At 33.3% G+C, this 23,249-nt stretch overlaps 2 protein-coding genes and 3 pseudogenes across 2 annotated transcripts; 3 read left to right on the top strand and 2 right to left on the bottom strand.

The window, feature by feature from the left end:
• Nucleotides 1-4,150: 4,150 nt before the first annotated feature.
• LOC120169994 (omega-hydroxypalmitate O-feruloyl transferase-like) lies at nt 4,151-5,884 on the top strand. Its single transcript, XM_039178063.1, has 3 exons — nt 4,151-4,221; nt 4,320-4,790; nt 4,878-5,884. Exons 1-3 carry the CDS (start codon nt 4,219-4,221, stop codon nt 5,733-5,735), a joined length of 1,332 nt encoding a protein of 443 aa, XP_039033994.1. The 5' UTR covers nt 4,151-4,218; the 3' UTR covers nt 5,736-5,884.
• A 14-nt stretch (nt 5,885-5,898) lies between these two features.
• On the top strand, nt 5,899-7,396 carry LOC120169845 (annotated as a pseudogene).
• Nucleotides 7,397-8,013: 617 nt separating this feature from the next.
• On the bottom strand, nt 8,014-9,761 carry LOC120169843 (annotated as a pseudogene).
• A 3,684-nt stretch (nt 9,762-13,445) lies between these two features.
• On the top strand, nt 13,446-15,984 carry LOC120169842 (annotated as a pseudogene).
• A 621-nt stretch (nt 15,985-16,605) lies between these two features.
• On the bottom strand, nt 16,606-18,359 carry LOC120169993 (cytochrome P450 CYP82D47-like). Its single transcript, XM_039178062.1, has 2 exons — nt 17,412-18,359; nt 16,606-17,333 (listed from the first exon to the last, which is right to left on the bottom strand). Exons 1-2 carry the CDS (start codon nt 18,354-18,356, stop codon nt 16,695-16,697), a joined length of 1,584 nt encoding a protein of 527 aa, XP_039033993.1. The 5' UTR covers nt 18,357-18,359; the 3' UTR covers nt 16,606-16,694.
• Between the last annotated feature and the right edge of the window lie 4,890 nt (nt 18,360-23,249).

Here is a 23,249-nt window from a genome sequence, read left to right as displayed (position 1 = left end):
ACTTCATATAATATTTTCAAATCAAATATTTCAATCTTGCATTTTTGCTATTTCATCACCAACTTTTCTTAAACTTCCAACTTAATTCTTCATCATTCACCATCTTCCAAAATAGTCCAATTCATCATCTTAACACTTATTTCCAGTATAGTACTTCAATTTCCCAACAATTACCCAATAATCTTTCAACTTCACAAAACCTAGAAAAAAGGTCCCTTAAGTTTAACATTACTCCAAATTGATCCAAAACTTAATTCCAATCACATTAAATTATTCTTACATCCATTCTAAGCCTTAAAGAAATTTTTACAAAATTTTTCCTTTTTATTTCCACCTAGACCTAATTTTTCAAGAATTTCTCCTAATGGTCTCCAACTTTGTTTCAAACTCAATTTCATCATCAACAACTCAATTTCATCCATTCCCAATCATTTCTAACCATTTTCATATAAAAAAAACCAAAAATTAATATTTCTCATAAAACTCATACATGACCAAATACTTACAACTTTTTCCCTTAGTGGTTTTTAAATAGCTTTAAGCATGTATATGATTTCATAACACTTCTAAGATCAAAATCAAACCTAATTTCAATCAAATTCAACTTCCCCGATATCCACCAAAAATACCCATTTTCACATTTCAACATGAAACAATGCAGTACTTATATCAATTTGTAGAGAAACTAGTGTAGAACATTTTCTTATTTCACAAATTAGTCTTAAATCTCACTAAAAGTTCAGCCCAAGAATATAAATTTAGTGGGTTTCATTTTTTTGATATGGAGTTTGTATAAAAGTCTGTTAAAATATAAAGATCGATATAATATTCAAATATCTGGTTCGAATATGAAGCTTACAAAAATTTAAAGGAAGGTAGTTTTGAGTTAGAAAATTTATAATGATAATTTGAATCAATGGTATTTGATGTGGATTAGTGGAATTTGCACTATAAAGCGGAATAGAGAAATTCAATAACTAAATTGAATTTTTTGAAAATTAGAAGGGCAAAAAGGGAAAATTTTAAATGGGATTTTTATATTTAAATAAGAATATTAAAATGGAGATAAAAAATGGCATGGAGGTAAATAATAGGATTCATTAATGGCAATTTTGACTTTTGGGCTAAAAGAAATTTGTAATTCATTTTAAATGAGCTTTTAAGATACAGTTCAGAGATATTTTGAAGGAAATTTCTATTCTTCTCCGGCAGCTGAACGAAACTCTTGGCTGTGGAGTTTTCAAAGAAAAGCCAAAACAATGGCTAGTTGGGAGGAGAGTGAGCGGCGGAAAATTCTCAACAATAATAAAAGAAAACATAAAGGAAGGTTGAAACAGAGAAATTATTGGGATGGTTATTGATCACCGTGTCATCTGTGATTCCGATCAATAATATTTTTTCATATTAATTTTTTTAAAGTAAATTTACACCTCTTTCATATATGTAAATAAGAAATGAGTAATTATTCAGAAATTATTTTAAAATCTGTGACACATCTGTAACGCCGTGAACGTTAAATAATTGAAACGGGATTATGGGTGTTAATCCAAAAGTTTTGGGTAAACTATGCTACAAGTCTCTAAACTTTTGAGAAACTTGCAAAAGTTTAAAAAATTCTTATTCAATTCAGTTTAACCCCAAAATTTGGGGGTGTGACATTAATGATACTAAATAATAATAATTTTATCATTTTAATCACGACTTTGTCGTTCAAATTTTACGTTTGTTGGTAATCTAATTTTTTTTTTTTTGCTTATTTGACCCGTTTCAATTCAAAATTAAATATGAACAAGGCTTGCTAAACCAATGAGTCAGTGCCACCTAACAATATTTTAGTCACAAATTAGCCATCTTTCATTTGGCGAATTCAATGGAAGTAGTTAACCTACAACTAATCCGTCGATATAATGAATATTAAGCAACCTTTTGTTTTTAATTACATTTTGAAGGCTTAAAAATTATTCTCTCAAAATTAGTATGTACAAATGCACTATTTGGTTATGCTATTATGATTTTTTTAATATTAGGATTAATTTACTTTTTAAAGTTCTTATTGAATTTTTTTTACATGAAATTGTTATTAATCTTTTTGAAATGTTTTATTAGATGGAATTAGGGGTGTGCAAGTCCGAGTACCCGAGTTTTCGGGTACCCGAAGTGTTGGATACTCGGATCTTCGGGTAATTGATTTCTCGACCCGTGTCCTGACCCAGACGTTGCGGGTACCCGGTAATTGGGTACTCGGATATTCGGGTTTTTTTTCTTCAAATTATTAATTAAAAAACACACACAAATTTAAATGTTTGAAACTTCGAATTACATAATGCAACACCCACACATAATTAAAAAAATGTTAGTCCAACATCCAAACATAATTAAAAAATGTCATGTTAGCATCATTGTTCATTTTTAAATATGGGTGACCAAAACATAATAAAAAATGTAACGTTAGGTATAATTTTGAAGAAAAAATAATCGAGCGACCAAAACATAAATTAGATAATATATAAGTGAACAAATAGGTAGTTTACCCTAAATAAAAATATATATATGAATTATATTAGATAATATATAAGTAACAAAATACGTAGTTTACCATAAATAATAATCGAGTGACCAAAACATAAATTAGATAATATATAAGTGACCAAATAGGTAGTTTACCCTAAATGATAATCGAGTAACCAAAACATAAATTAGATAATATATAAGTGACTAAATAGGTAGTTTACCCTAAATAATAATCAAGTGACCAAAGCATAAATTAAATAATATATAAATGACCAAATTAGGTAATTTACCCTAAAACAATCCCTAACTAGGTACTCGGGTACCCGGAAAAATTCAATTTTGTGAGCCGGACCCGACCCGGTAAATGTTGGTCGGGTACTCGATCCAGTCGGGTATTTTTTTTAAAAGAAAATTACCTGGTCTTTTAGGTTCGGATCAATAGGTCGACGGGTCGGGTATTTTTGACCACCCTAGGTGGAATGATATATATTTAATTGATCCCATCCACATCATATGTGCAAATGATTAAGTTATTTCTGCAAAAATATACATTCATCATAATGGTTACTCCAATTGTTGAACTGATGTGATTTTATTTTATTTTTCTCAAGAAACTGATGTGATTCTTATTTTCAAAAGTTGAAGGATATGTTTGAAAAAGTAAATTTTGAGTAATTAATAGACTAAATTATGTATTTACTCACCTACCTATTCCTATGGTTCCATTTTTTTTATCCAACTATTTTTTTAAATCATGCTTAAAGTTATGTTTTGATCACATACCATTAAAATATTGACGGTGATACTGACGTATTATCATAAAATAATGTCATATCATCATTAAAAAAAATTAAAAAGAGTGTCATGCCAACATTTTGTTTGTTTTTAACTGCGTGTGACTAAAAATGAACCAAAACGTAATATTAAGTATAAGTTTGGAAAAAAATAGTTGGATGACCAAAACAGAAGTTTCAAAATAGGTGTGTGAATAAATGCATAGTTTACCCTAATTACTAAGCAAGTAAGAAATTAGGTAAACTATACCGTTAGTACCTAAGCTATCAGTTTTGGTCCATTTTAGTCCCTAAACTTGCAATTTTTTCAAAATCATATCAAACGTTTAGTTTTTGTTTTATTTTAGTACCCCACCGTTAAAAACTTAATGTGTTTAATATCTAAACTATCAAGTTTGGTCTGATTTAGTACCTAAATGTTTTTAATTTTTTTCAAAACTTAATGTTAAATTTTGAACAGAAGTACTAAATGAAAGAAAAACTAAACTTTAAGTATAATTTTGAGAAAATTAAAAGTTTAGGTAAAAACAGACCAAAACCGATAGTTTATGTACTAAATACATAATTTTCGCTAAGAAATATATGCAATGAATAAAAATTGGGATGCCAACCCCACCAAACAAATCCCAGTGCCCCTGGACCAGTGGCCAACCCCAACCCATATGCACCAAATATCAAATCTTCTCCCTTACAAGAAACATCCATTTTTACAATATCCTACTAATTTCAAATCTTTGCCAGCCTCCAATCAAACATGGCCACGTTCCCTTTAATGTCATTTTCACTTCAGGTCCTTATAAATATCTGATAAGTTCAATCACACCGTTGCAAGTTTGTGACTGGCATCCAGCTGCTGCAAGCAATCCTTTGTTACTGCAACAATTTTCTTGAGTTTTTCAGCTTTTTTTTTCACATGGTTTGTTTCATCAGAAATGAACAGATATGGTATTGGTTTTGTTTCTCAGGTTTTTAAATGTTTATGGTCTGATCATTTCTTGGTTTTTTATGATTTAGGGTGCAGAAACTATTGTGGGTTGTGTTATAATGGACAAGTCCAATAGCGGAGTATCTCGTCTTAGCGTGAAGCAAGGCAAGCCGACCCTGCTTTCTCCGGCTGAAGAGACGGAAAAGGGTCTGTACTTTCTGTCGAATCTCGACCAAAACATCGCCGTGATTGTTCGGACCATTTATTGCTTTAAGTCAGAAGAGAAGGGGAATGAAAATGCTGCTCAAGTGATCAAGGATGCATTGAGAAAGGTTCTTTCTCATTACCATCCCCTTGCCGGACGGCTAACGATCAGTTCGGAGGGTAAACTGGTTGTCGACTGCACCAGAGAAGGGGCGTTATTTGTCGAAGCTGAAGCGAATTGTAAGATGGAGGAGATTGGTGACATAACAAAGCCTGATCCCGAGACTCTTAGGAAGCTGGTTTATGACATTCCTGGTGCTAATAGCATACTAGAGATGCCACTTCTGGTGGCTCAGGTATGTTTAATTACAAGTCTAATGGATTGAACTTTGCGCTCAACATTGATTAATAATTCTCAATATATATGTGAATAATTGGTTCAGGTGACCAAATTTCAATGCGGGGGATTTGTGCTTGGCCTGTGCATGAACCATTGCATGTTTGATGGCATTGGTGCTATGGAGTTTGTCAATTCATGGGGAGAGACAGCCCGAGGTTTGCCTCTAACCGTTCCTCCATTCTCCGATAGGACAATTCTGAAAGCTCGAATCCCACCGAAGATCGAGTACCTGCATCGGGAATTCGCTGAGATAGAGGACGAGTCCAGCACTGATGAGCTTTACAATGGCGAAATGCTTTATAGGTCGTTCTGTTTCAAGCCCGAGAAGCTCAAGAAACTAAAGAAGGACGCTATGGAGAACGGGGTCCTCGAGAAATGTTCTACATTCGAAGCGCTCTCGGCGTTCGTGTGGAGGGCTCGAACCAAGGCACTTAACATGCTGCCAGACCAACAAACGAAGCTTCTCTTCGCCGTGGACGGAAGGACTAAATTCAATCCGCCTCTACCAAAAGGGTACTTCGGCAACGGCATCGTGTTGACGAATTCCATATGCGAAGCAGGCGAGTTATTGGATAAGCCATTTTCACATGCTGTAGGGCTGATCCAAGACGCGGTCAAGACGGTCACATACGATTACATGAGGTCGGCCATCGACTACTTCGAGGTCACGAGAGCTAGGCCGTCTTTGTCATCGACCCTGCTCATCACCACATGGTCTAGGCTATCTTTCCACACCACGGATTTTGGATGGGGAGAGCCGGTTCTATCGGGGCCGGTCGCCTTGCCGGAGAAGGAAGTGATCTTGTTCCTATCCCATGGCAAAGAGAGGAAAAGCATAAACGTTCTTCTGGGATTACCAGCTTCTGCGATGAACGTGTTCCAAGAACAGATGAAGATTTAGATCATAACAAGAATGATTGATTTGCAGAATTTAATTAATTAATGTCGTGTTTGTGATATACATACATATATATATATATATATATATTGAGAGCTGGAGGAGGCAAACGATCAATTTGAACTTGTATTCCTCACAAATTATGCATCTTTGATTTAAAGATTTAATGTTATATGTTGTATTTGATTCTTTATATTCAAGTGATCAATGTTTACGTGCCCACGTCCCTACAAGCGCGTTTTCAAAACTCTTCTAAATAGATTTTCATTATTTTTTTAAAGATTACTGATTTATGTTTATTTTTTTTGGTGGGTTTTTTTTCCTGGTGTTGTTTTAAATAATTAAAAAAAAAAAAGTATTTTGTAAAGAAATTGGGAGAAAAAAAAAGCTATGTAGGTGATGAAAAAGAAAACTGGCAGGAAAAGTAAAAGAAAACCAATTTGTGGTTTTTTGTAGGTGACGAAAGATGACTGCCCTGTCATTTTCCACGACGACTTCATATTATCTCAAGAAAATGTATGTTACCCTTTCTTTATTTTTACTTTTTACCTTCGAAATTCATGTAATTATTACCAAAGGTTAAATTTTTATTCTGGTTTTTCTCAGGGAACTGTGCATGAAAAGAGGTCACAGATCTGCGTTGGAAGAACTTCTTTGCTTTGGACCCCAGAAAGAAGCAGGAAAACCAAGGGAAATGTTTGTTGAGAATATCAAAAGATGGGAAAATTCTTATCTGGAATGTCCAAACAGATGATCCGTTTTGTACATTATCCGAAGCTTTCCACAAAGTTGAACCTTCTTTAGGGTTTAACATTGAGTTGAAATTTGATGACAATGTTGTTTACCTTCAAGACCGTCTCATCTGTGTTCTCCAAGTCATCTTGCAGGTAAAAGGTCAAGAGGATGGTAAAAATATTTTCACTTTAATTATGGAATCCAAAGAGGTTAATTTTCGTCTTGACACACAGGTGGTATCTGAGTATGCTAAAGATAGGCCTATAATCTTCTCTAGCTTCCACCCTGATTCTGCTCAACTCGTTAGGAAATTGCAGAACACATATCCTGTAAGGACTTAAACTACACCATTTTCAGGCATCATTTTGTTCTTAGACATGCTGTGTTGGGAAAATGAACAGGTTTTCTTCTTAACAAACGGTGGGACTCAAGTTTACTATGATGTAAGAAGAAATTCATTGGAGGAGGACATATAGGTCTGCTTGGAAGGTGGTTTACAGGGGATTGTTTCCGATATCAAAGGAGTTCTCGGAAATCCAGGAGCAGTCCCCATGATCAAAGAAGCCAGGCTCTCTCTCCTCTCATATGGCAAGCTCAAGTAAGTTCCGAATAATCTTTGATGTTATGAATTCCGAACATAAAATCGTAAACATCGACATCATACTTGATCTTGTGATTTGCAGCAATGTGCAGGAGGCTGTATGCATGCAACATTTGATGGGGATTGACGGAGTGATAGTTGATTTTGTTCAAGAGATCTCGCATGCTGTGGACAAAATGATTATTAAGCCATTAAAAGAAGGGAAGGAAGAGGAGGGGAAGGCAATGTCAAAGGTGCAGTTCTCACAGCAAGAGCTCTCGTTTCTCTTAAAGCTAATTCCAGAGTTGATACAGTACTGAGTTTATAATATGTGCCTGCTAACACGATAATTTTGATTCGACTCTGATTCGATTGAATACTTACCTCGATTTACTAGAGTATCAGTTTTGTTGTATATTCTTAAAACGACGGAGTTGATGCAAATCATGCGTGAATGATGATGATATCCATGTCCTCCTCTTAAGCAAAAGCTAATATGTAGTTGTATTACAAAAACAAGCAATAGTATGATGTATACTAAAGAATTAATGTCTTCCTCCTACATGGTACATTCCATGCATAAAACAATATGACATACAATAAATGAGCATATTTCCATTCAATAACATGTCATCAAGCTATCTACAGTTCATGACATGTGGATGAATCAAATAGACTATGTATATGACATGTTTATCAATCATACAAGGTAACAAGTTTATCAAGCTATCCACAATGCATGGCGTATGGATTAATCAATTATACAGTGTGTATCTCTTGCATAATACAATATGACATATAATAAATGAGTATATTTTCAGTCAAAAGTATATCATCAACCTATGCATAGTGCATGACATATGGATGAATCAAGTCGAAACAGAACATGAGTGCTATTCGGAAGCAATGGCATTTTTTGAATCACATTATTCAAAATATAACCTGAGAAATAACAATGGTTACACGTATTGGGAAATTGAGGTTGAAACAACTTCCATTTGCTTAGACACTTATTAATTGTTTTCATTATTACAAGCTAACTTTTAAAATAACATCTAGCTGGTGGAGTCGTAAACAGAAGCAGGAAGACGAGGAGTTATATGAACTTCAAGTGGCGTTGCTTTAGAACTGGTTATTCCAGCCGCTTCCCGCATATCGATCGCTTCATCCGATGGGGTCTGAAACTCGAACCAGTGCAACAAATTAGCCAGTGTAAGCTGCAAAATCTGAAGTGCAAACGAAACTCCAGGACACATTCTTCTACCACTCCCAAACGGAATCAGTTCGAAATTTTGTCCCCTCACATCAACACCTTCATTGGCACTGATCATGAACCTTTCCGGTCGAAATTCAGTAGGGTTTTCCCATACTCGTGGATCACGTTGAATCTTTTGCAGATTGAGAATAAGCCAAGTCCCGGCTGGAATATGGCATCCGTTAACCGTACACTCTTCGATGGCTTCATGGATTATGGAGAGTGGAGCAGCAGGGTATAGGCGTAGCGTTTCCTTAATGATGGATTGAAGGAAAACTAAGTGTTTGGTGTCTGATTCTGTCACGAACAAATTGTCCTTACCGACATGGATGTCTAGTTCTTGTTGGATTTTGTTCAATGCATCACGATTGTTGAGTAATAGAGATAATGCCCATGTCATTGTAATGGATGTTGTATCTTCTCCACCTAAGATGAGAACCTGTTTAATCATGTACCATTAAAATATCAATGATGAGTTTATTAAAACTAAGGATGTGGTTAAGAAATATGAACATACGAGACTGGTAGCTTTGTTGATGGTATCGGCATCGTGCTCCTCTGCATCACGAAGAAGAGATAGCATTACTCCCATGAAATCTTTCTCACTATTGGCCTCATCTTCTACTATCTTCTACTTGTGCTCCCGCAGCCATCCATCGACAACTCGGTCCGATTCTTCGGCTATCTTCCTCATGAACTTCTCGTCTCCTCCGATGTCCAACCATCGCAGAAACGGCAGAGCATCGGATACAACGAACTTCCCACTCATTTTCACTAAGTCGTCTAACGACTTCTTCCATTTCTCGGTTTCATCATCTCTCTCACTGGATTCAGGTATTCGTTTTCCTACGATCATTCTCAGAATTACGTTAAGAGTAACATCTTTAAACCATTTCCTCATCTCCACCAATACTTTATCAGAGTTACTGCTTCTCTTCCTGTTCCATAGCTCATATAATTGTTGAAGAGACATCTTTATCTCGGATTCCCGAACATGTTTAAGTGAGTCGAGCCGATGATTCGAGAGGAGCTCGATAGTGGCGAACTTGCGCACCTGACGCCAATAGGGTCCATACGGCGCGGTGGCGATCATGGCATAGTTGTATGCCAAGAGTTCCATGCTTAAAAGCTTTGGACGAGTGGCAAATGCTTTATCATTTAAGGTGAGACATTCTTTAGCTATCTCCCAGCTGCTCACGACCAAAGCTCTATGCACACCCAATTTGATAGTGAAGATTGTTCCGTATTTGTCGGCCATGTTAGCCAAGGTTATGTGAGGTGGTTGCCGCCCTCCTAAGAGGCGGAGATGGCCGATAATAGGCCATGCTCCACCGGCTTCCGGTGCTGTTCTATTCTGGTTTGTATTTCTTGAGATGGTCTTTGATATCCATAGGAAAGAGAGAAAGAGTAGCAATGGAAAACCAATTAGTGCAACATCAACTAAATTGAGGTAGTCCATCGCTAAAGCACACCACTTTGATTAATCAAAGACGAGGGTGTTGAATTTATAGGGAACTAATATGGTTTTTCTTTTTCATAGAGTAAATTATTGAACTTTAGGTCTAAGTTATACTATTAATTTTTAATTTTATTGATTATAACAATAACTATTTTTTATTTTAATTATATTAATAAATGATTAAATCATTAACTCTATAATAATTGACAGTTATTAATGTAACAGATAATTACCGACATAATTATCACATCAAAATGACATTATATAGTTTACTAATTTTTTTTATAATCATAATAACGTTTTTATTACACCAACAACTAATTAATTTAGTAAAATATTTAAATTTTAATATTTTACGAATGAAATAAAGTAGATTACGATGGTCATCACTCGTTTCATTTACTCGCATTATCAATATCGAAACTTTGAAGCCAAAGTCCTAGAAAGGACAAAGTACAGTGCTAGTCTAAGAAGAAAAGAGGGATGGCGCATTATAATTATCTACATTTTTGACAAAAGGGATCCCTAGAACACAGCCTTTGAAAAGTAAAAGAATTTAAGTTTTATTACAACCAAGTATAACTATTTTTTTCAATAAATAAAAATCTAAATCCATTTACAATACCAAACATCAATGACTGAATCTATAATTCACGTACGTGATTGGTCAAAACAATCTGCACTGAATGCCTTGATATTTTAACAATCAATCACATGTGAATCAGTTCAATCGTCGATAAAGTAATAAGCATAGTTTTATGGATTATTTTTTACGCAAATAAAGACAGTTACTTTTACCAAGAAAAATTTAAAATTATAAGCAAAGTTTATACCATACGTGATTTTTTTTAAATTAATTTGGAATAAATAAAAAGATAATATTTATTTAAAGATAATTTTCAATCATTTTTTATTACACTCCCGGACATTATTAGTGCTTAAACTCGAGACTTCAAGGAATAACAACAATTCATTTATCATTGAGATAACTAGTTCATACTTGTAACGTAAATTAAATGCATAATTAAGATATTTGTTATAAATATTGACGCAAACAGATCATTTAAGATCAAATAAATACCGAACAAAGAAATTGTTAAAAAATGTATTCAAAAAATTCAAACAAAGTAAATTATAACATGAGATTAAACTACTAAAAGATCAGTGACAATCGTGAATCAAAACCAAATGTCGTGAGAAATTTATCTTTGAATGCAAATCACATCTAAATTCATTCAAGGTCCAAAACAGGAGAAATCAACAGAATATCATCTTAATTAATTGTGACGGTGTCAAATCTAATATTAAAAAAATAAACGATGAAATTAACTAAATAATAAATAAACAAGATCGAAACTTATAAAAAAAGACAAACAATACAATAAATATTAGGGCAAAGTATATAAATGGTCACTAAACTTTTCAGATGCTTGTATTTAGGTCCCTCAATTTTTAAAACTTGTAATACATTCACCAAACATTTAGTTCGTTTGCAATATGGTCCTCAACATAACGGTCATTTCACTGCCATTAGGGTAAATTATATAAATGGTCATTGAACTTTTCAGGCGCTTACATTTAGGTCCTTCCATCTTTTAAAACTTGCAATACAATCATCAATTACATTCTAAACCCTAAAATCCAAAATGCTTCAATTACATTCTAAACCTCAAATTCCAAAATACTCCAATTACATACTCAACCCCAAATTCATAATTCATTCTCAAAATCTGCCATAGCAAACTAAACTTGAAATAGTAACCCTAAATCCTCAAAACATAACTATTTCAAAAAAAAAATAACCAACTATAAGCGAATAATAAGCGATTATGTTGGGTTTAGGGTTATGTTGGGCCTAAATACTCAATTCAATTTATAAAATAGTTGAATCGAAATTTTTTCGATTTGAGTTTATAAAATTTAAATCAAGTCGAATTGAATTGAATTTTCAAGTTTCTATTTAAATTTAATTATAAATATTTATCATATTATAATATTATTTGATTATAATTCAGTTCAGTTTATAAAATAGTTTACTCGAAATTTTTCGATTTGAGTTTATAAAATTTAAATCAAGTCGAATTGAATTGATTTTTTGAGTTTCTATTTAAATTTAATTATAAATATTTATAATACTATAATATTATTTGATTCTAATTTAAATAGTTTTTAACCATATACAATACATATATTTCTTCATATGTGATATACATATATCATATAGAGTCAAGGGACTTGACTCAAACTTAAAAAATTAATCCACTAATTACTAAAAATTTTGAGATATTCGAGTTGTATTTTACAACTCGATTTTAACTTGATTTTTTTTAAAGTTGAGTTTATGAAATTACAACTCAAAGTCAATTTGTATAAATTTATTTGAATCAATTCAAGTCGAAAAATAATTTGTTCGAATCAAATCGAGTATTGTTCACTTATAGTTGGTTAAATCTAACTTTTAAATCTTAAATCCAACATGACCACTTATTGTTATGGACTCGTGGGGAAACTTAGTATTTATGATTATGTTTTGAGGGTTTAGGTTGTTGCTTCAAGTTTAGTTTGTTATGACAAATTTTTAGAATGTATTATGAATTTGGGGTTGGGCATGTAATTAAAGTATTTTTGTAATTTGAGGTTTAGAATGTAATTGAAGTATTTTGGAATTTGGGGTTTAAAATGTAATTGATATTGTGTTACAAGTTTTAAAAGTTGGGGATCTAAGTGCGCTTTGCCTGAAAAGTTCAGTGACCATTTATATATTTTACCCTAACGATAGTTACATCGGGGACCATATTGCAAACGAACAAAATATTTGGTGACTTTATTGAAATTTTTAAAAGTTAACAGACTTAAATGCTAGCATATGAAAAGTTCATTGACCATTTATATACTTTACCCTAAATATTGTCGATCAACGACCAGCACTAAAATTATTACCATGCCAGCCAACGAAGACAGTGACAAGACAAGTCGTGCAAAAAGTAAAAGAGCACTTGTATGAATGGATTTTTTTTATCTCTAATGCCAACAACAGTCAAATACAAAAGTGAAAAAGATTTAAGAACCGAATGACATCACACAATTCAAACTCCAAATAAAAAATTAGGTTTAAGAAGAAAAAAATTAGAAAAACAAATATGTTGACAAGTAATCAAAAAAGAAATAATATTTAAAGTAAAATTTCTCTTAAAAGAACGGTCTCAATATCTTATTATATTATTCCTTATTATTTTTTGGGTTTATTATAAAATAGATGTTTAAATTATAGTAGTTTTTACAAATAGGTGTTTGAACTTTTCTTAATGATCTAGGTGTCTAATATTACAAACGTTACCGCTTTAGGTATTTGGGCCGTAAACACCGTTAATTTTCTCCATAAGTAACACTTCTCACATGTATGGTAATGTTAAAATTTTGATTTGAAATTTAAAAATTGAAATTATATTTTAAAAGAGACACACAAAAAATTTGAAATAGCCACAAAACTTTGAAAAATTTCATTTCAACCCTAAACTCATGCCAATCACTATCTTTTGCCATCGACGAAGCTCCACCTGACCTCGCCTCCCCTGACGATCAATAATTATATGAAATCACGACCAATTGACAACCAATTGATGTTTTGTACCCCTCGAGCCCTAAACTGAAAATCACGACCCCAATGGCTATTTGGAGGCAACTATGACGACTATGATTAAGAATATGGCATGGACTACGTTGACAGTGGTAGTTGTAGTCGGTAAGGGCGACAACAATGTTAGAGATTTTAGATTTTTAGGAATTTGAGGACTTTTTATAACTTAAGAGAAATTATATTTTTTTTATAAATATAAGAATATTTTTAATTTAAAAAAATCAAAATTACTAGAATGTGACATATGTCACTTAAAGGAGAAAATTAATGACAATTAAAGTGATAACGTTTGTAACATTAGACACCTGGATCATTAAAAAAAATTAGGCATCTATTTATGAAAAGCGTTATAATTTGGACACTTATTTTATAATTAAGCCTTATTTTTTGTACTAATTTTTAAAATAATCATTAGATTTATTTTAAATATTTATAAAAAAATATTGGATTGTAGAAGTTTAAATATATTACTTATTAAAATATTTAATAAAGAATAATTTTAGTAAAATAAAAAGATATAAACTAAAAAGTCCCTTAGTGTCATTAACCATTAAAAGGGAGAGAGTTTTGTTCAATCCAACTCGAAATCGGCTCAAATAGTTTAAAGTTAAATTTAATTTAAAAATTCATAAGTTTAAAATTATTAAAATGGACTCAAATTTGAAATTAAAATTTGAAGTTCGATTCTTCTAGAATGCTCGTAAATTTAAAATTGTAAGTTCGGCTCGAACTCGAAATCAAAAATTAAAATTTGACTTGAACTTGAAAAAATTTGATTCGGGGGGGGGGGGCGAGACAGCCCGAGGTTTGCCTCTAACCGTTCCTCCATTCTCCGATAGGACAATTCTGAAAGCTCCAATCCCACCGAAGATCGAGTACCTGCATCGGGAATTCGCTGAGGTAGAGGACGAGTCCAGCACTGATGAGCTTTACAATGACGAAATGCTTTATAGGTCGTTCTGTTTCAAGCCCGAGAAGCTCAAGAAACAAAAGGACGCTATGGAGAACGGGGTCCTCGAGAAATGTTCTACATTCGAAGCGCTCTCGGCGTTCGTGTGGATGGCTCGAACCAAGGCACTTAACATGCCGCCGGACCAACAAACGAAGCTTCTCTTCGCCGTGGACGGAAGGACTAAATTCAATCCGCCTCTACCAAAAGGGTACTTCGGCAACGGCATCGTGTTGATGAATTCCATATGCGAAGCAGGCGAGTTATTGGATAAACCATTTTTTTGGCGGGTTTTTTTCCTGGTGTTGTTTTAAATAATTAAAAAAGAAGTATTTTGTAAAGAAATTGGGAGAAAAAAAAAAGCTATGTAGGTGATGAAAAAGAAAACTGGCAGGAAAAGTAAAAGAAAACCAATTTGTGGTTTTTTGTAGGTGACGAAAGATGACTGCCCTGTCATTTTCCACGACGACTTCATATTATCTCAAGAAAATGTATGTTACCCTTTCTTTATTTTTACTTTTTACCTTCGAAATTCATGTAATTATTACCAAAGGTTAAATTTTTATTCTGGTTTTTCTCAGGGAACTGTGCATGAAAAGAGGTCACAGATCTGCGTTGGAAGAACTTCTTTGCTTTGGACCCCAGAAAGAAGCAGGAAAACCAAGGGAAATGTTTGTTGAGAATATCAAAAGATGGGAAAATTCTTATCTGGAATGTCCAAACAGATGATCCGTTTTGTACATTATCCGAAGCTTTCCACAAAGTTGAACCTTCTTTAGGGTTTAACATTGAGTTGAAATTTGATGACAATGTTGTTTACCTTCAAGACCGTCTCATCTGTGTTCTCCAAGTCATCTTGCAGGTAAAAGGTCAAGAGGATGGTAAAATATTTTCACTTTAATTATGGAATCCAAAGAGGTTAATTTTCGTTTTGACACACAGGTGGTATCTGAGTATGCTAAAGATAGGCCTATAATCTTCTATAGCTTCCACGCTGATGCTGCTCAAGTCGTTAGGAAATTGCAGAACACATATCCTGTAAGGACTTAAACTACACGATTTTCAGGCATCATTTTGTTCTTAGACATGCTGTGTTGGGAAAATGAACAGGTTTTCTTCTTAACAAACGGTGGGACTCAAGTTTACTATGATGCAAGAAGAAATTCATTGGAGGAGGCCATAAAGGTCTGCTTGGAAGGTGGTTTACAGGGGATTGTTTCCGATATCAAAGGAGTTCTCGGAAATCCAGGAGCAGTCCCCATGATCAAAGAAGCCAGGCTCTCTCTCCTCTCATATGGCAAGCTCAAGTAAGTTCCGAATAATCTTTGATGTCACGAATTCCGAACATAAAATCGTAAACATCGACATCATACTTGATCTTGTGATTTGCAGCAATGTGCAGGAGGCTGTATCCGTGCAACATTTGATGGGGATTGACGGAGTGATAGTTGATTTTGTTCAAGAGATCTCGCATGCTGTGGACAAAATGATTATTAAGCCATTAAAAGAAGGGAAGGAGAGGAGGGGAAGGCAATGTCAAAGGTGCAGTTCTCACAGCAAGAGCTCTCGTTTCTCTTAAAGCTAATTCCAGAGTTGATACAGCACTGAGTTTATAATATGTGCCTGCCAACACGATAATTTTGATTCGACTCTGATTCGATTGAATACTTACCTCGATTTACTAGAGTATCAGTTTTGTTGTATATTCTTAAAAAGACGGAGTTGATGCAAATCATGCGTGAATGATGATGATATCCATGTCCTCCTCTTAAGCAAAAGCTAATATGTAGTTGTATTACAAAAACAAGCAATAGTATGATGTATACTAAAGAATTAATGTCTTCCTCCTACATGGTACATTCCATGCATAAAACAATATGACATACAATAAATGAGCATATTTCCATTCAATAACATGTCATCAAGCTATCTATCCACAGTTCATGACATGTGGATGAATCAAATAGACTATGTATATGACATGTTTATCAATCATACAAGGTAACAAGTTTATCAAGCTATCCACAATGCATGGCGTATGGATTAATCAATTATACAGTGTGTATCTCTTGCATAATACAATATGACATATAATAAATGAGTATATTTTCAGTCAAAAGTATATCATCAACCTATGCATAGTGCATGACATATGGATGAATCAAGTCGAAACAGAACATGAGTGCTATTCGGAAGCAATGGCATTTTTTGAATCACATTATTCAAAATATAACCTGAGAAATAACAATGGTTACACGTATTGGGAAATTGAGGTTGAAACAACTTCCATTTGCTTAGACACTTATTAATTGTTTTCATTATTACAAGCTAACTTTTAAAATAACATCTAGCTGGTGGAGTCGTAAACAGAAGCAGGAAGACGAGGAGTTATATGAACTTCAAGTGGCGTTGCTTTAGAACTGGTTATTCCAGCCGCTTCCCGCATATCGATCGCTTCATCCGATGGGGTCTGAAACTCGAACCAGTGCAACAAATTAGCCAGTGTAAGCTGCAAAATCTGAAGTGCAAACGAAACTCCAGGACACATTCTTCTACCACTCCCAAACGGAATCAGTTCGAAATTTTGTCCCCTCACATCAACACCTTCATTGGCACTGATCATGAACCTTTCCGGTCGAAATTCAGTAGGGTTTTCCCATACTCGTGGATCACGTTGAATCTTTTGCAGATTGAGAATAAGCCAAGTCCCGGCTGGAATATGGCATCCGTTAACCGTACACTCTTCGATGGCTTCATGGATTATGGAGAGTGGAGCAGCAGGGTATAGGCGTAGCGTTTCCTTAATGATGGATTGAAGGAAAACTAAGTGTTTGGTGTCTGATTCTGTCACGAACAACTTGTCCTTACCGACATGGTTGTCTAGTTCTTGTTGGATTTTGTTCAATGCATCACGATTGTTGAGTAATAGAGATAATGCCCATGTCATTGTAATGGATGTTGTATCTTCTCCACCTAAGATGAGAACCTGTTTAATCATGTACCATTAAAATATCAATGATGAGTTTATTAAAACTAAGGATTTGGTTAAGAAATATGAACATACGAGACTGGTAGCTTTGTTGATGGTATCGGCATCGTGCTCCTCTGCATCACGAAGAAGAGATAGCATTACTCCCATGAAATCTTTCTCACTATTGGCCCCATCTTCTACTCTCTTCTGCTTGTGCTCCCGCAGCCATCCATCGACAACTCGGTCCGATTCTTCGGCTATCTTCCTCATGAACTTCTCGTCTCCGCCAATGTCCAACCATCGCAGAAACGGCAGAGCATCGGATACCACGAACTTCCCACTCATTTTCATTAAGTCGTCTAACGACTTCTTCCATTTCTCGGTTTCATCATCTCTCTCACTGGATTCAGGTATTCGTTTTCCTACGATCATTCTCAGAATTACGTTAAGAGTAACATCTTTAAACCATTTCCTCATCTCCACCAATACTTTGTCAGAGTTACTACTTATCTTCCTGTTCCATAGCTCATATAATTGTTGCAGAGACATCTCTATCTCGGATTCCCGAACATGTTTAAGCGAGTCGAGCCGATGATTCGAGAGGAGCTCGATAGTGGCGAACTTGCGCACCTGACGCCAATAGGGTCCATACGGTGCGGTGCCGATCATGGCATAGTTGTATGCCAAGAGTTCCATGCTTAAAAGCTTTGGACGAGTGGCGAATGCTTTATCATTTATGGTGAGACATTCTTTAGCAATCTCCCAGCTGCTCACGACCAAAGCTCTATGCACACCCAATTTGATAGTGAAGATTGTTCCGTATTTGTCGGCCATGTTAGCCAAGGTTATGTGAGGTGGTTGCCGCCCGCCTAAGAGGCGGAGATGGCCGATAATAGGCCATGCTCCACCGGCTTCCGGTGCTGTTTTCTTCTGGTTTGTGTTTCTTGAGATGGTCTTTGATATCCATAGGAAATAGAGAAGAAAGAGTAGCAATGGAAAACCAATTAGTGCAATATCAACCAAATTGAAGTAGTCCATCGCTACAGCGCACCACTTTGATTAATCAAAGACGAGGGTGTTGAATTTATAAGGAACTAATATGGTTTTTCTTTTTCATAGAGTAAATTATATGCTATTATTCAACTTTAGGTCTACGTTATACTATTAAATTTTTAATTTTATCGACATTAAATTCTAATATTTATTTCAATTATATTAATAAATTATTAAATCATTAACGTTATGATAATTGAAAATTATCAATGTAATTGACAATTACCGACATAATTATCACATCAAAATGACATTGTATAATTTGCCAATTTTTATATAATCATAATAACGTTTTAATTACACCAACAACTAATTAATTTAATAGAATATTTAAACCTTAACGTTTTACGAATAAAATAAAATAGGTTAGTAGTGGTTTCATTTGTCCTAGAAAGGACAAAGTACAGTGCTAGTCTAAGAAGAAAAGAGGGATGACGCATTATAATTATCTACATTTTTGACAAAAGGGGTCCCTTAGAACACAACCTTTGAAAAGTAAAAGTATTTAAGTTTTATTACAACCAAGTATAGCTATTTTTTCAATAAATAAAAATCTAAATCCATTTACAGTATCAAACATCAATGATTTACCATTGAATACTCACACTCTCTGACATTTTTTGTGCTTAAACTCAGGTCCTCAAGAATAACAACAATTCATTTACCATTAAGGTAGTTGATTTATGCTTGTAACGTAAATTAAATACATAATTAGGATATTTGGAATAAATATTGACACGAACTGATCATTTAAGATCAAATAAAGGCCAAACAAAGAAAATGTTAAAAAATCTAGTCAAAAAATTCGAACAAAGTAAATCATAACATAAAATTAAACTACTGAAAGATCACTGACAATCGAGAATCAAAACCGAATATCATGAGAAATTTATCTCTGAAAATAAATCACATCTAAATTCATTCAAGGCTTCAAAACAGGACACATTAACATAATAACAAATAAATTTTATTTTAATTAATTATAACGATGTCAAATTTAATCTTAAAAAATTAAACGAGGAAATTAACTAAACAATAAATAAACAAGATCAAAACGTGTGAAAAAAATAGACAAGCAATACAATGAATATTATCGATCAACCACCAGCACTAAAATTATTACCAAGCCAGCCAACCAATACAGGGACAAGACAAGTCGCGCAAAAAGTAAAAGAACACTTGTATGAATGGATTTTTTTTTATCTCTAATGCCAACAAAAGTCAAATACAAAAGTGAAAAAGATTTAAGAACTGATTCACATCACACAATTCAAACTCCAAATCCAAAATTAGGTTTAAGTAGAATAAAATTAGAAAAAAAAACAAATATGTTGACAATGAAACAACAAATAAATAATATTTAATGTAAAATTACTCCTAAAAGAATGGTCTCAATATCTTATTATATTATTCCTTATTATTTTTTGGGTTATTATAAAAAAAATATCTAAATTATAGTAGTTTTCACAAATAGGTGTTTAAACTTTTTCTAATGATCTAGGTGTCTAATATTATAAACGTTACCAATTTAGGTATTCGGGCCGTAAACGCCGTTAATTTTCTCCATAAGTAACACGTCTCACATATATGGTAATTAAAATTTAAAAATTGAAATTATATTTTAAAAGAAACACACAAAAAATTCGAAATAACCTCAAAGTTTTGAAAAATCTCATTTAAACTCCTAAGCTCAAGCCAGTCACCGCCCTTTGTCATCGACGAAGCTCCGCCTAACCTCATCTCCCCAGACGATCAATAATTCTATGAAATCACGGGCAATCGACAACCGATTGATGATTTTGTACCCCGCGAGCCCTAAGCTGAAAACCACGACCCCAAGCGACCCCGGTGGCCATTTGGAAGCAACTATAACGACTATGATTAAGAAGATGACATGAACTACGTTGACAGCGGTGGTCGTGGTCGGCAAGGGCGATAACAATGGGTTAGGGTTATAGATTTATGATTTTTAGGGATTTGAGGACTTTTTTTTAACTTAAGAGAAATTATATTTTTTTTATAAATATAAGAATATTTTTATTTTTGACATATGTTACTTAAAGAAGAAAATTAATGACAATTAAAGTGGTAACGTTTGTAATATTAGACACCTGGATCATTAAAAAAATACACACCTATTTATGAAAAACGTTATAATTTGGACACTTATTTTATAATTAAGCCTTATTTTTTTGTAGTCATTTTTAAAAAAAAACCATGAGATTTATTTTAAATATTTTAACTAATTAAATATTTATAAAAAATTTTGGATCGAAGAAGTTTAAATATATTATTTATTAAAATATTTAATAAAGAATAATTTTAGTAAAATAAAAAGATATAAACTAAAAAGTCCCTTAGTGTCATTCAACCATTAAAAGGGAGAGAGTTTTGTTCAATCCAACTCGAAATCGACTCAAATAGTTTAAAGTTAAATTTAATTTAAAAATTCATAAGTTTAAAATTGTTAAACTCGACTCAAATTTGAAATTAAAATTTGAAGTTCGATTCGTCTAGAAAGCTCATAAGTTTAAAATTGTCAAGTTCGGCTTGAACTCGAAATCAAAAATTAAAATTTGACTTGAGCTTGAAAAAACTTGAACTTGAAATATTTTCATACTTAGCTCGATTAAAGCTCAAACTCGAACATAAACCTTAAGCTCATGAAAATCTTAAAATGTGTGTTTTTTAAAATAACATGTAAATGTTAATATTGTTAATAATTTTATTTAAAAAATTAAAATTTTAATACATTATTCTTTCGAGTTGGTCGTGAACATTTTGAGGTGAATATCAAGTATGGCAAGCTTAAGTTCAGAGTCGAATATGTGACTGGTTGGGTTGCATTTCGAAGATGGAAAACTGAGTTATGAGTTTTTCTTATATAGATTGGCCGATTCTCCCTTGGTTGGTTTCCGTCTTCAGCCTTTATAGTGGTTTCTATATGCAGAGTTTGAGCTGCTGTTCGACCCTGGCTCCACAATCTGTTGTCAAGGGCGGCTCTTAGATGGTTCGCTTTAGTGCGTGGAATGTCAATTTCTTGCTTGGGTGTTTTGTTCGGTCCAGCTTTGGGGGCAAGAGTTGGCTTGCTATGTTAATTTCCCCCCCTTGTTGGTGTGCCTCAAGCATTGGTCGAGTCTCGGTTGACTGTGTGAGTTGTTGTTAGTCTCGGGAAAATTATGACATCGATTTGTACTCTTTTTCTTCCAATTTAAGTTGGACAATTTTTAATAAGATATTTAATGATGTTTTGTTTTGTATGGGTTGATTCTCTTAATCATACAAAACTCTTTTTTTTTTTTTAAAAAAAGTAACTTGTTTTGGTTCGTTCAAATCTCGAGTCGAATCTCTTCAATTTGAATGTTGACTAAATGTTAACCAAATAAAACTCGAATAATTCGTGATATACCTCGTCTCATTTACAACTCTATATCCTGTACCGATGAAGGTGGAGTCTTGACGATCAAATCTTATGAGAGGCTCATGAAATTGACAAGTGAAAGCATAGCGAGGAGTATGTGATTACACTACTCAGAAGCCCTATAATATCATGGTTAACAAAATATATACGTTACGGAAGCCCTCACGACCTTTCCAACTTTAAGGATATTAGCGACGATTATTTCATTGTCAAAATTCAACCACCGATGACTATACCAAAAATCTCTTTAATGGCTTTATGGATTGTTTTCGATAATGAAAATTTGCATTAGTCTGAGTTAACCATTAAAATCAAAGATTGAATATGAATTATTGTTTTCGATAATAAAAATTTGCATTAGTCCGAGTTTTAACATTAAAACTTGTGTAGGAGAGATCATATTTTAAGTTATTTTTAGTTGATTTTATTCACGTCGAAACTCAAATGAACCCAGACTCAGTAATACAAATCAAATTTAAATATAAAATATTATGCTATAAAAGTAAATTTTTGAACAAATTTAAACAAAATATGAAAGGTACATTTTTTTATGTTTGTGTTATAATCTAGTAGTAATAGTAATTTGATTGACTTTTATATAAGCTGTTTATAGATTTTTTTTCATTAAATTTGATTAAATTGGTTTTTCCGATCAAACTAACCAAAAAAATTTAATTGCACGGACCAAATTATCGTTGTGATTAAAGGGATTGTTGTTACTCCTAGAGATTTTGGGTTCAAGCATATCATATGTCAGGGGATTTAACAATCGCATTATGATGTTGTAATTGCCACTTTATGATTTTGGACCTCCTTATTAAAAATTATATTGGGGTAAATTATACTAGATACCACAAGGGACGAGGATTAGATATTGATATAGGTCGAAATACTGAACCTCTTAAGAAAAATTCACAACTTATTGGATATTTAAACTTAAAATTCAGAAGGCAATGTCTAATTTGTCTAATATTTAAACTTATAATGACTTAAATTGTAATTAAACAAACAATTTGAGAACATTAAATTATCATTATTTAGTTCGGCCCCTGCTTGATTAAATATTTAATAATTCTTATATATTTTTTAATTTAAATACTTATTTTTACATGAATTAAAATATTATTAGATCAAAATCTATCGAATATAAAAAATTTACAAGGCCCCAATAGAACTCTGTCCCTGTGTACCACTAATCGGTTTCAATAAGTTAACATTATATATATATATAAGATAATATCTGTTCATTCTGTGTAAATAATACGATGCCAAAACGTATATTCCATACTAAATAGATTTCATTTGCATGAGTAGGTTGAACAAGGATAAGTGTTCATTATCGGAATGATGCAAGCGTGAGTAAAAACATTGTTTTCTTCTCTGTCATTTACGTGGATAAGAAACCAAATTGGTGCAAGGGAAGTACAAGAAGTTAGCTGCGTTGGACTGCTACATAA

The sequence above is a fragment of the Hibiscus syriacus genome, unplaced genomic scaffold (genome assembly GCF_006381635.1).
Source record: "Hibiscus syriacus cultivar Baekdansim isolate YM2019G1 unplaced genomic scaffold, ASM638163v2 tig00111769_pilon, whole genome shotgun sequence".
NCBI lineage: Eukaryota > Viridiplantae > Streptophyta > Magnoliopsida > Malvales > Malvaceae > Hibiscus > Hibiscus syriacus.
The sequence above is the reverse complement of the archived record's forward strand: the minus strand, read 5'-3'. Positions and strand labels throughout refer to the sequence as shown.